We start from the raw sequence: 14,517 nt of genomic DNA, 5'->3' as shown, positions 1-14,517 counted from the left end.
TTGACCTAGATAATGGACCTAGAAACTATCATACAGAGTACAGTAAGACGGAAAGAGAAAAACCAAATATCATGTATTAACACATATATGTGGTATCTAGAAAAATGGTATACATGATCTTATTTGCAAAACAGAAATAGAGACACAGATATAGCATACAAATATATGGACACCAAGGTGAGAAGGAGGGGTTGGGTGATTTGAGAAATTGGAATTGACATATAACACCATTGTTACTATATATAAAATAGATAACTAATGAGGACCTACTGTGTAGCTCAGGGAATGTTACTTAGTGAGTGCTCTGTTGTGACCTAAATGGGGTCAGATCAGATCAGTCGCTCAGTTGTGTCCGACTCTTTGCTACCCCATGAATTGCAGCACGCCAGGCCTCCCTGTCCATCACCAACTCCCGGAGTTCACTGAGACTCACGTCCATCGATTCAGTGATGCCATCCAACCATCTCATCCTCTGTCGTCCCCTTCTCCTCTTGCCCCCAATCCCTCCCAGCATCAGAGTCTTTTCCAATAAGTCAACTCTTCAATGAGGTGGCCAAAGTACTGGAGTTTCAGCTTTAGCATCATTCCTTCCAAAGAAATCCCAGGCCTGATCTCCTTCAGAATGGACTGGTTGGATCTCCTTGCAGTCCAAGGGACTCTCAAGAGTCTTCTCCAACACCACAGTTCAAAAGCATCAATTCTTCGGCACTCAGCCTTCTTCACAGTCCAACTCTCACATCCATACATGACCACAGGAAAAACCATAGCCTTGACTAGACGAACTTTTGTTGGCAAAGTAATGTCTCTGCTTTTGAATATGCTATCTAGGTTGGTCATAACTTTCCTTCCAAGGAGTAAGCGTCTTTTAATTTCATGGCTGCAGTCACCATCTGTAGTGATTTTGGAGCCCAGAAAAATAAAGTCTGACACTATTTCCACTGTTTCCCCATCTATTTCCCATGAAGTGGTGGGACCAGATGCCGTGATCTTCACTTTCTGAATGTTGAGCTTTAAGCCAGCTTTTTCACTCTCCTCTTTCACTTTCATCAAGAGGCTTTTGAGTTCCTCTTCACTTTCTGCCATAAGGGTGGTGTCATATGCATATCTGAGGTTATTGATATTTCTCCCGGCAATCTTGATTCCAGTTTGTGTTTCTTTCAGTCCAGCGTTTCTCATGATGTACTCTGCGTATAAGTTAAATAAGCAGGGTGACAATATACAGCCTTGACAAACTCCTTTTCCTATTTGGAACCAGTCTGTTGTTCCATGTCCAGTTCTAACTCTTGCTTCTTGACCTAAATGGGAAAGAAATCCAAAAAAGAGGGGATATATGCATATGTATAGCTACTTCACTTTTCTATACAGTAGAAACTAACACAATATTATAAAACAGATATACTCCAATAAAAATTAATTTTAAAAATGTTTTCCTACTCTTGGCCTGGGGATGTTCCTTGATTAGATTTCATTTCTGCTCCCTGAGATAATTAACTTGTTCACAATCTTCTGAATACCTCAGCTCTTCCTGTAGGGTTTTCACCTCTTTGGGTAAGAAATATCTGTTATTCTCATTCTGATTTCTATCCATAGAATGTTAGAAGTCCAGAAATCTTACTTCTATTTTAACTATTGCAATTCTTTTTGTCCAAGCAGGTAGTTATTTTATTGGTATAATGGACTTTAAAACTTGATGAATTTTCTATGAATCTGATGCATATCTACTCTATATACATCCTAAAATTCACTGCTTCTGAAGTAATGAATTGCATCCAATTCCCCCCCACCCCCCAGGACAGGGCTTTCTCTACTCTGGTTGCAGCAAATTCCTGTAGGGAAAAAAATAATGTCCTTAGGATTATTAACAGCCTATTTGTCTTGCTGAGGACTCATATTTAGCTTAGAACTTTTAGAGGTATTACAAAGGGTCTTCTGTACAAGTTCCTATAGATGAAAATTTTGCCAAATGTTCTATGTCATAACTTGGTTCACCATTTTTTTCAGTCTCTACTAACAGTTGCCTCATTATTTTCCAACCTCCATCTATAGCCTGAATTCAAAGCCAATATTAAGTATGTACAAATTATTATGAAAACAAAACCTAAAATGGGCAACACCCGCTTTCAGATACCAGTTTTTACATCAATTAGCTTTTGCTGTTTTAATATTTGTTTTAAACAATAAATATTTCTAACTTCTTAAAAAAAAAACTGTCTTCCCCCCAAAAAAGTGGGGGGGGGGTGTTACAGTGTGGCAGTTCTAAAAGTTGGCAGTCATTGTGTAGCTCCTTGGGAAGTTTTAGCCAAACCATTAGAGGAAGTGCCCCAGTCAGAACTTCGAATCTAATGACAGTCAATAGAAATTCAGCATTTGGCACTAGGGAGTTTTAACACAGCTCTCATGAAGACATTATCATCACACAGAATGGGCACAGGGGCAGCCCCAGACACCACTCCCTCTCCTTCCTCATGAGCATCATCTTTTACAACAGTCATTTTGCTCTGTCTGGTCACGCAGCCTCCTAACTTCCTCTCCCTCACCTGGGTCAGATTAAGCCTTTTTGTGGTCCCAGGAGAGCTGAACCCTGGATATACTGCTGCCACTGACCACCAATCCCACCTCCTTTAGCTTGTCACTGGCAAATATAGAAAAGGGCTTTTGACCAGGTAAGTATGATTTTAGGCTTTCTTAATCCCTAATAAAACTTCCCAAAGGAAATTGGTCTTGGTACAGACAGATCCTTCCAATCCCTGTTCTATACCTCTTGGCATCATCACAGACCCTGTTATAATAAATAGTAGATTACTAAATGCAAGGCACTGAGACATGTACTTTACGTACATATTTTATCATTTAACCCTAATAATAAACCTGTGGAGTGGACATCAGTGTCCCTAAGGAAAATGAGGAAAATGGTACAAATAATTTTTGACATTACATCCTCGTTCATGTAGCTCATAATAGTACATTCAGGAAAGGATCCCAGGTCTTGCTTGACTTTAATATTGACACTAATGACCTTGTTCACATAGAGCTGGAAGGGAGAAAAGAGAAAACAACATTAAAATTTTTTCCCCTACATTCCCTTGCTGCCCACAAACATAGGACAAATATCTATATCCCTCAACCAGCCCCAATTATGACATTGATAACTTCTTGTTGTGTTCAACCTGGGACATACTTACTCTTATGCAGCCTGAAGGCATTTCACAGTATTAGGCAATGCATATCCAAGGGCTCACATCTCCTGTAAATTTCCCAAATCTAGGCCTTCTGTGAGTAACTCTCATGACCAACATGGACTGCCCAACAGCTCTTGACCTTTGGTGAGTGCCTCAGCCTTGGCCACTGACATTTCCTCACTTTGCTCAAAGTTTCTGAGTCAGTGAATGTCATCCTGGCAATGTGGGCACATTACAGCTTACAGGGTGATTGATTTGCCAGAAGTGAGCCTTCTAACTGAAAACTAATGGAATGTTTCACAGGCTTCTGTAGAAGCACTCATTCCACTTAGATTACTGACACAGGTCCTGATTGTTGCCCTGTGGGTTACTGAGAGGAACTTATGCCCCAGAACCTGAGATCAGTAAAAAGATTGTCCCTAGCTCCTGCATCTTCTCAGGACAGTTTGGCTCTTAGGGATGCTTCCAGTCTTTCCCTGAGCAAACCTGAAACTTTCAGGCTGGATCTCAAAATAAGCTACAGCATTTCTATCTTTGTCCAACATAATCAACTCCAAGATGCTCCACAGTGAATCATCCAAGCTGTGACTTGCCATTCACTCATTCCCAAACTGATTATGCATGGGACACAGGCCAGACTTTTCTGGGCACTGATACCTAGAAATGACATGAACAAAGCCTCTGGCACTCTTCCCCTCCTTCTGATCTTTCTACCTCCCCTTCCCAATTCCCTGCAAGGTAAGCAGTAACAGAAATTGAGAAGCCCCATATCTAGGTCAGCTGAACCCTTGAGATGTCAACCAACCAAACTCTGAGTCATAAAAGGGTTGGAATTGTTTGTTAAAATAAAAGATTTGTTTATCTGTAGGTTTCACTTATCTCTGTCTCCTCCTAGTCCCCCACCTTTCCTATAACCACAGGGAGCAGAGATTTAGCTATGATTGCTTCTCAGTCACACACCATTAACTTCCAATTTAAGTGCATATATACCAAGTACATATTTTATCCTCTCACCCACACAGTCAACACGCTAAAGTCCACAAATTGTCTGTGTGCATTTTGGAAAATTTTCAATTATTTTCAATCAGCTCAAAAGGGTCTAGTCCTAATGTTAGCTCTGCCCAGACTCACCAGGTACCAGGGACCCAAGACACTCAATTAAAGGACATGGCAGATTCCTTACCTAACAGGACAATCTGTTTTTTGACTCTCCTTTCATGGGTTGCATCAGCACAAATACTCTTGGCACTCTTTCTGTTTCTATTTGTACTTGGATAACTATCCCCTTCCTAATATGTCACTCCCTACTCTCTACTTAAAATCCTCTGATGGTTCCCTATTCCTAGAAAATAAACTTTAAATACCCTAATATGACATTCAAAACCTGGCATGAGCTATCCCCTGCCTCTCTATTTTTACCTCCCATCCTTCCTCCATACTCTCATTTTCACCTACCCTGAAATGCTTCCCTAAGAATGACTAGTTCTCCCATGTCTATGTGTGCACAATATGTTTTTCCTCACCTTTTCTCCTTTTCCACCGAAGTTAACTTCTGCCTACCTTTTACTAATATTTTCTTTTCCCCCCTAGGTTTCTGATTCATCAAACCCATTTCTTAATCGAATGCTCAACAGAGATACTATCACAAGAATAACATATAAAAGTAAGTTTGGCTGAATTTTCTATATAGCAACTATTCTCTAAAGGTTAGTCCTGTTTGAAGGCAGAAAGCCAGAACTAATGATCTCCAAGGGCCTCTTTCAGCTTCATGATCATTCAATTCTGTAGAAAATCACTCTGGAGAGTCAGGATTGGCTAAGAAACAACTCATTTCAAGCAGAAACCCCCAGAGTGCCTTTTTCATCCATGCCTGTCTAAAGCAATAATGGTTATTATGATGATGGTCATCATTATCCTATGGATTGGTAATGAGCTGGGAGATCCTACTAGCTGACAGACTCCAACATATCAGCTGGCCACATTTAGGGCTTTGCCAATTATGTGATTGAGAAAGCATTCACCAGGTGGTTTGATCCAACTTCAACACATTCCAAGGCCCTCAGCTGGACCACATCTCCCCCTCTGTGTCACTGGGTCTCCCTTTCAGGTTAGACAAGGTGGCATTTTTCTTCATTTCCATGTGTGACACAATGAGCTATAGAATTCTGCCCAATTTCCTTGGGTTTCTAGAGTGTATAATTCCCTGAATCTGTAAGCAGAAAAGAGGTAATGGTGCAAAGTTGAAAAGAGTAGAGTGGAAAGGATGCCACTATCTTCTGTAGCAATCTTAGAGGTTGCAGGACTTGGTGAAAGTTATAGAAATAGTACACATAAAGGGATTAAAGAAAATAACAGGAAAAAGTTTAACTAATTAGAAGTGAGCAAGAAAGTGGGATTTTGTCCTTAAGCAAAGAGCTTCCTCACTTTGTTCCCTCCTTTGTAAAGAAGTTGAAATTCAGTTTCTAAGGTCCTTCTAAATCTAGGATTTTGAATCTGATTTTTGCAAAAGTAAAAATCAGTACACAAACATTCTGACACCCCACATCCCTTTGGCATGTCCTCACTTGGTGTAGAACACTGCTATGGATGGTGATGTGGAAAGACAAAATGAATGCCTTACAGATCTCACCTAGGACTGCTGGAGGAAGAGTGTGGAGAATCCTTCTCTTTTTCAATTACTCATCAATTCAGCAAGTATTTCTATTTCTTTCATGCCTGCCACATGACAGCACCAAGTGAAGCTCTTGGGATATAAAGATGGGCCAGACACCAGCCCTCCACACAGAACACTCCCCTATGAAGTTTGGGAATTCTGGGAAACCTGGAGAATCAGCCAGAAGAATTATCTCCAAAACCATCCCAGCCTTCCTCATAAGTACCCATAGAGTTCTTTAAGCTCAAACTCAGATTGCTTAGCAAAGGGAGACATTTCTGTGTTGGGTTGCAAATACATTTTATAACTGCTCATAAAGATTATTAGTTTTTTAACTTTTTTGCTAAAAGAGCATAAAATTAAATAAAATGCTTTCAAATATCTTGAACTTGCAGTTTAGAGACCATGAAAAGCCATCAAATTACATTTTAAAGCCCAACACACCATCTAAGAGATTGCCAGCTGCAGTCAACCATTAGTCAAACTTTGCCCCCCACCCCACCTCACAGCTCTAGGCTGATTAATGTTAAGTGATGTGGCTGCTTCCAAAGATAAAACCAGTCATACGGGTTTGCTGTATGGGAAGGTGGCCTTTCACGTGAACGATGAGTCTCTCACTCTCTAGTCAGGGAGACAAACATATAATGGTGTTTCTTAAAGATTTGTGTAATAAGCACAATGTATTAAAAATAGGAACGGAACTCTTGGGATCATAGAAAATCTGCCTAAAATTCATGGCAGATTTTTAAATAGGGATTGCTATTCAAATAAGTACTAAATATATGAACAACCATTGTGAGGAAAGAAATAAGGGAAGAAAGGGAGGGAGGAATAGAGGAAAGGGGAGGGAGGGAAGAAGGGAGGGAGAGAAAGAAGGAGAGGGAAAGGAAGGAAAGAAGGAGGGAAGGAGAGAGTGAAGGACATTCCAAACAGCATACACAAATGCAAGGAGAGGACTTAAAGGACTCTGAAAAGTTCAAAGGCAGGAAATTTGCCTTCATCAGCTCTTCCTCTGCATGGACAAGTGAGAATAACCCAGACACTGCAATGCCTAGGACATGTGGCTGAAAGGGATGAATTTTCTCAGCAGGAAAGTGCCAACACTCTTCTTTCTAGCTAATCACCTAGAGGCAGCCAGCCTGTGGAAATTTGTCCAAACAAGGGAGCAACAAGGAAGTTTCTGAAACAGGAGTCATGCCTGAGAACATAGCCAGTGGGTGGGAAACATAAGCCTGAGAAGTCCCTCCAGGGTCTTTGCAGGAGACACCAGGTTATGCTGGCATTTTCCCATGAACTCTCGTAGACAATACCTCCTGCTCAGGGGCACCTACCAGAGTCCTCTGCTTTCATTCTTTTAAGCAAGCAAGAAAAAAAATGAATCCCCCCAGCTACTATCCAACCACAATACTTAGGAACACCTGACCTTGGCCCCTGACCACCCCCACAACCAACCCATTCTTCTGCTGCTACCCAGATTTAGACTCCAGTGTAGCTTCAATCTGCCACACTCACTCATATGTGTACACACTCTGCTAACTGCATCAGCATCAGGAACATGGAAGTAATGCTAGCTAAGTATTTTCCACACTCCAGGCTCTCTGCTAGAGCTTCACATGCAGCATCTCACCTGGTGCTTACATAGTCCTATTCCCAAAATAGGTATTAATAGCTATCCCAGTTTACGGATGAGGAAAGCAAAGCTCTGAGAAGTGAAGCCCTCTGTCAATGATACACATTTAGTGAGTGGCTCTATTAGTCAGCAAATTCTGCGTAATGAACAAGCATTCAACAATAGGCATTGATTTCTCACTGCTGCATCTGTGGGTTGGTTGGTGACTCAGTAAATCTGCAGGTCAGATAAGGTCAGATAACATGGCTTTCTTTTATCTAGGATCAAGTACTTCTCATGTTGGGGATCAGAAATGCATGATGTTGTTTAAGGTCTAGTCTTGAAACTCACACACTATCACTTCTATCCACTGTTCATTGTTCAAAGCAAGTCACACGGCCAAGCCCAACATCAAAATGCTCCCATGGATTTGGGTCTGGGAAGGGGATGAACATTTCCTGAACAATAGTTTACTCATCCATAGTGGGATAGCAAGGATTTTAGCATAGGTCGTCCCAGGGATGTTCGTAGGCTCTTTCTGTCCTATTGTCTTCCTCCCTAATGGGCAAGGAAAGCTTAACTCTGAGATCTTAAAACTAGTTGTATCGCTAATACTCTCACATTACATGAAGCTTTTCATCTTCTTCTCTTAATCCCAAATTTAGTTCAGTCTGAAGATAATTCTTTTTTTGCTTTTTGCCAATGTTTCCACTTTGGAAGGGTCATAAACTAAGCACAGAACTTGTGGGTAATTTGAAATTTCAGGCTCATAGCATCCTAGGCTCCCTGCAACTCCTGCTTCTCCTTTGGCATGGGACTACTGGTGAAATCATTGTCATTCAAAGGAAGACAGTGGCATCACCATTATTGGGTACATACTGAAACCAGAGGAGACATAGAGATTAATGCTAAATGGGGTCAATCTTCCCCATTAGTCCTTCCTTTGGGGATGTTTCATAATGAAAAGTCAATCTAAGACTCTGAGCAGAGAGTGATGTGATCTCCTGACAAAAGGATCACTCCATTTGCTTGGATAAAGCGTATTCATGGGTGAAAAGGGAATCGGAAATTTCAAATATGTTAAGCTTGAGATGGGCCTCAAAGAAGAAGTATAGAGTAGGCAGCTGTATATATGAGTGTGGATTTCAGGAGAGATAACTACAGATATAAATGTGGAAGTCACTTGGATCCAGATAGCATTTAAACCTGGGTGAGATCATGGCAGAGAATAAATAGAGAAGAGAGAAACATATCCTCTTTTTTTTTTTTTTTTTTGCTTTTTTAAAAATATAAATTTATTTATTTTAATTGGAGGCTAATTACTTTACAATATTGTATTGGTTTTTGGACTCTGTGGGAGAGGGCGAGGGTGGGATGATTTGGGAGAATGGCATTGAAACATGTATAATATCATATATGAAACAAATCGCCAGTCCAGGTTCCATGCAGGATACAAGATGCTTGGGGCTGGTGCACTGGGATGACCCAGAGGGATGGTACAGGGAGGGAGGTGGGAGGGGGTTTCAGGATGGTGAACTCGTGTACACCTGTGGCGGATTCATGTTGATATCCCCATTTTTTAAAGAACAGCTCATATCCCCATGATCTAACATTGTGAATCATTTCTAAAGATAGTTTTTAAATTCTACCCTGGAAGAGGCTTTTGCATATCTGTCTCATCAACTGGTTCAAGAGGTGTAAAGAGGGAGGAGTTAGCATGGAATCATGGGGTAAAATCACCACAAAATGGCAGCCAATAGTCACACTGTCCATTTGCTTGATTTGAACATAAATTAGATGACTAGGGAGAAAAAAGGAATTGTGCAAAATCATTCTGTTGAGCCAGTTGAGAAAATCAATGCCAGTAATCCATAAAAGGAGGAAACAGAAGAATATTGCCAAAAAGACTGTGAATTTTGGAAGCCAATATACTAGTAAATGCTATACTATATAGGACTATACTGCTACATTATACTTATAGGACTCTATATGTTCTGGTGAAGAGATATAGAACTAAGCAGACCTCGGCACCTAGCTCTACCATATCTTTACTGTATAACTTCGGCAAGTTTCTTAACCTCTTTGAGGTAATTTCCTCATCAATAAAATGAGGATACTAATACTGATATTGAGAGAGTTGAGATGAGAGTTAAATAAGGTAGTGAGTCCGGTGCCTGGAGAAAGACTGATATAAACAAGGTGCTTAATAACATGTGTTTCTCTATTATCCCTAGGTATGCTTTGGTCAAATCTAGCTTCTTGGGAGGTGAGAGAAAGGTCAATATAATACTAAATACAATTATCTTCAAGGTGAATGCAACACAGGGCACTTAAGCAACATAGCTTGTTTACTTAAATGAACTAGAGCTTCTGTGTGGGATCCATCCAATGCATGGTAATAGTCTAGTGAGCTTCTACTTTCTTTGAAAGTTTGGATTTCATATGTCTGACCAAATCTTATAGCACACTCTCACTAAACCAGACTGACAATGGAAAAAAAAATAGCCTAAATTAATTTCAGGCTGACTTTGGAAAGTCTTTCAAAGAAAATCTACACAGCAGCAGAATCTGGGATATCAGCATAACAGTGTTTTGGAAGCAGATTGTTACTCTTCTACATGGGTTAAATCCATAAACATAGCCTCTTGATTCTGGCCTTCCCTTTCTACCCCAACACACACACACACACACACACACACACACACACCCAACCCCTGTCCTCAAATGTGTATGTAACACAGAGGCTGATTATAGTTTCAGAAAAACCTTAATTTTTTTTTTCTTTACTCTAGAACCATGCCTGTAATGCCCTCATTCTGTAGTCTCCTTCAGTCCCTCCTCCCCATCACCCTTAATAAAATAAAATACAATAATAGCAGCACGCTAAAGTACCCAATATGGTCAAAGTGCAAGCTTGGTTAAACAAATTACAATAACCTTTAATAAAGATGTGCTGAATGCATCCTTTTCTTACTCATTACATTCAACTTCATATTGTATGCATCATTAAGTGCAAATCTTATCATGCCATTCCTCTGCCTAAAACATTTTGGTGGCTACATATTGCCATGACTAGTACTAGAGCGAAAAATAAACATACTTTTTATTTAAAATGATTATATTTGGGGGACTGTTTGTTCCTGCAGCCTATCCTGACAGTCTACTGGAATCTGAAAAGGACAAAAAAAAAAAAAAAATGTTATCAGTAATAACCAACACTTTCTCAAGAGTCCTAATTCTTAAGTCTTATTTTATTCTTCAGATGATGCATATTTACTACAAGGACTTAATATAGAGGAACTATATCCAGAGACCTCTAGTTTCATTACTTATGATGGGTCCATGACTATCCCACCCTGCTATGAGACGGCAAACTGGATAATAATGAACAAACCTGTCTATATAACCAGGATGCAGGTGAGTTTCTCTGTGGTCTTTTAGCTAGTGGGGAAGATGATGTGAAGACTGGCTGGGTTTTTGGAGTGCTTATTGTAATTATTTGCTTCGACTGCTTTAACAAAATACCACAAATTTGATGGCTTAAACTGAAACATATTACCTCACAGTTCTGGAAGCTCTAATTCCAAGGTCATGCTGTCTGCAGAGACATTTCCTTCAGATGAAGTAAGGAAGAGTTTGTTCTATACTTATCCCCTGGTTTCTGGCAATTTTCTGAAAAGCTTTGGTATTCCTTAGCTTATAGAAGCATCACCTCAATCTCCCTTTATCTTTACACGGCATTCTCCCAATGTCTGTGTCTCTTTGTCCAAATCCCCCTTAATAAGAACATCAGTCAAATGGGATTAGGGTCTACCCCAATTAGTCATATTAGATTAGGGCCCACTTCAATAACCTCATTTAATTACATCTATAATGATCCTCAAAATTCAAAAAACAAAGATCATAGCATCCCATCCCATCACTTCATGGGGAAACAGTGAAAGACTTTATATTCTTGGGCTTCAAAATCACTGAAGATGGTGACTGCACCTGTGAAATTAAAAGATGTTTGCTCCTTGGGAGAAAAGCTATGGCAAATCTAGACAGCATATTAAAAAGCAGAGATATTACTTTGCTGACAAAGGACCATATAGTCAAAGCTATGGTTTTTCCAGCAGTCAGCATGGATGTGAGAGTTGGACCATAAAGAAGGCTGAGTGTCGAATAATTGATGCTTTTGACTGTGGTGTTTAAGAAGACTCTTGAGAGTCCCTTTTACTGCAAGGAGATCAAACCAGTCAATCCTAAAGGAAATCAATCCTGAATATTTATTAGAAGGACTGATGCTGAAGCTGAAGCTCCAATACTTTGGCCACCTGATGCAAAGAACTGACTCATTGGAACAGACCCTGATGCTGGGAAAGATTGAAGGCAGGAGAAGGGGACGACAGAGGATGAGATGGTTGAATGGCATCACCAACTCAATGGAGATGAATTTGAGCAGTCTCTGAGAGATGGTAAAGGACAGAGAAGTCTGGTGTGCTGCAGTCTATAGGGTTGTGAATAGTTGAATACAACTGAGTGATTGAACAGCATAAGGACCCTATTTCCCAATCAGGTCATATTCTGAGGTACTGAGGGTTAGGGCTCTAACATTTGCATCTGTGGGGTAGACAATTCAGCTCATCACACCTATGTTTAAGGAATTAGTATCTGGAAAGACTGAACTTGAAATAATTATAGATGTGCCCTACCTGCCTGAGTGAGAAAGGAATAAGGGTTAATTCCCAAAGTGTGCTCTACCAACTCTAGTATTCAAAAAGCAGATGAGCAAAATGGATGATATTGTTGAATATGTTTGAAAAAACTGTACCTAAAAAGAGCCAAATTAGTTTCATTGCTGGGAGACTTCTTAGGGTCTTTAGAATGGTAATATATGTCTATCTCCAAGAGGAGGCAATATGATGTGTAGCATTTCATAAGTATATTTGAATGTAGGATTTTTTAGAGCTTCCCACAATATTCCTTGTTGGGCTAGCTAGCATTTCTCAGAACTGGAGGGGAATCAGGAAACCTGGCTTCTGAGATCAGCTTTGTTAATGGATCATTATGTACTTCTAAGCCTGTGGCCCCACTTCTGTGAAGTGAATTCTCTTCTTTATAATGAGGGGGTAAATTACATTAATCTATCCTGTGGTTGTGAGGGTCTATAAAAGCTCAGAGGAAACACAAGCAAAGGAAGCAAAACCAAACTCTTTTATAGGACATGTACTCACAACCTGACAACTCTTTGAACAATTTGAAGTGCTTGATGCTATCTCTATTTATTGGGATATTTTAGTGACAAGCAAACCCTTTGGGATAACTTGAACTTAGAAAAAGGATTTATTCATGACATCCTGGGTCATCTTATGGAATTTAAGATCAGAAATTGATGTCAAGAATTCACTGGAATCAAAACTGCAGAAGCCCTTTCACTCTGCACTCTCCTGCTCCCTCCTGCACCATGGTTCATCCTCCTCTATGCTAGAGAGTTTTCTTTAGTTTCACAGTCCTGGGTGGAACATGGCTGAAAGCATTTTAATCCAGCTCTTGGTCCTGATAGTCACAGAAAAATAATTAATCCAACTTAGTTTAGCTTTGACTCCTGTACCAGTCACTATAGTTTTGATAATACTCATATCAGAAAATAATTCCCTTAATTACTCAGCTTCAGGGTCTGAGAGTGAGAAGAGTCTCTGGAGAATACCCATTTGGGTTTTCTCCTTTGACGATGTGTCATAGGACAGAAAATAATCACTGACTTGTCCAGAGGCACACCAGGAACAAGTGAGCTTAAAGTAAGGCTCTCTCCAAGCATGGAGGCATCAGTGGGTTGTACCCACTGAACCCATGGATCAGGGTCTGTGGAAGGTTCAAGTACACTTTCCCACACAGCTGGCACTACCCAGGCTGGCCATGGTCTATGTAGTCTTACTTCTTCCGTACTACATGTAAGAGGATGGGTGGATCTCACAGATGTTTCTCTCCCCTCAGATGCATTCCTTACGCCTGCTCAGCCAGAATCAACCATCTCAGATCTTTCTGAGCATGAGTGACAATTTCAGGCCTGTCCAGTCACTCAACAACCGCTGCATCCGCACCAACATCAACTTCAGTTTACAGGGGAAGGACTGTCCAAACAACCGGGCCCAGAAGCTTCAGTATAGAGGTGGGTTCAGAGGGCAGTAGACACAAGTCACTCTAGTCTTCTTACTTAAACCTACTCTGAAAGGCTTTGAACTATCTCTCTTAATAGGAATCATGATTGTAAATGATATTTTCATGGTGCTTTTCTATTGAAAAAGTTTTTATGTCATAATCAGAAACACAGATCAAATCTTTAAACCTTGTATAGTACAGACAAGATAGCATTTTTATCACCATTTTACAGAAGAACCCAGAGAAGCTGATTTCCCTAAAGTTATGTGTTAAATAGGACAACTAGAAGCACTGAAACTTTTAGTTATATACAAATAGATTCCTTTTCCCCTAGAAGGTGAACAAATAACTCTACATACCAGGTGGTTAGGGCCCAATGAGATACGTGTCTGAACACATCTTTTTCCAGTGCTTTGTGTCTAGAAGTGATTAGAATTCCTACTAAAGAGGGTATTCAGGGTGCCTCCCACCTTCTGTAACTTACATCCAACCCACTCTCTTCCCTTCTACACTAAGTACCTTCTACAATAGGTACACTAAGTACCTATTGAACATTTTTGTAAAACCCCAATATGGAAAGGAAAGTGGAGATGAGTCATGGAGATGTCTTCAACCAGGAGATAGGACATCAGAGTTCCAGGCCTGGTTCTGACACTAATAAGTCAAATCATTTACCTCTCTAGCCCTGGCTCCCATGACAGTCTTTATACCAGCTACATCATGATTTGTTGTGAGGAGAAAATGAGAGGCTGGATAGGGAAGTCTTTTGTACTGATAATATGTTACTTGAATATGGGGACTGTGGATGTTACCATACAACTTTTAGAAGCAACTACCACTACTAGCTTCCACCGTATCACTCGAAATTCCCCCAAATTTCTTTAATTTTCTCTCTCTTTCAGACATACCCAGAGTACTAAAACTATAATTTCTGT

General features: G+C 40.2%; 1 protein-coding gene across 1 annotated transcript in view; it reads left to right on the top strand.

Moving 5' to 3' along the window:
• CA10 (carbonic anhydrase 10) overlaps window positions 1–14,517 on the top strand; it is an 843,529-nt gene that overhangs the window by 826,741 nt on the left and 2,271 nt on the right. The window contains exons 6-8 of the mRNA XM_061389988.1: window positions 4,770–4,842; window positions 10,704–10,858; window positions 13,418–13,592. Of these exons, the coding sequence (XP_061245972.1) occupies window positions 4,770–4,842; window positions 10,704–10,858; window positions 13,418–13,592 (403 nt within the window). The remainder of the gene's footprint in view (window positions 1–4,769; window positions 4,843–10,703; window positions 10,859–13,417; window positions 13,593–14,517) is intronic.

Source organism: Bos javanicus, chromosome 19 (genome assembly GCF_032452875.1).
Source record: "Bos javanicus breed banteng chromosome 19, ARS-OSU_banteng_1.0, whole genome shotgun sequence".
Classification (NCBI taxonomy): Eukaryota; Metazoa; Chordata; class Mammalia; order Artiodactyla; family Bovidae; genus Bos; species Bos javanicus.
The sequence above is the reverse complement of the archived record's forward strand: the minus strand, read 5'-3'. Positions and strand labels throughout refer to the sequence as shown.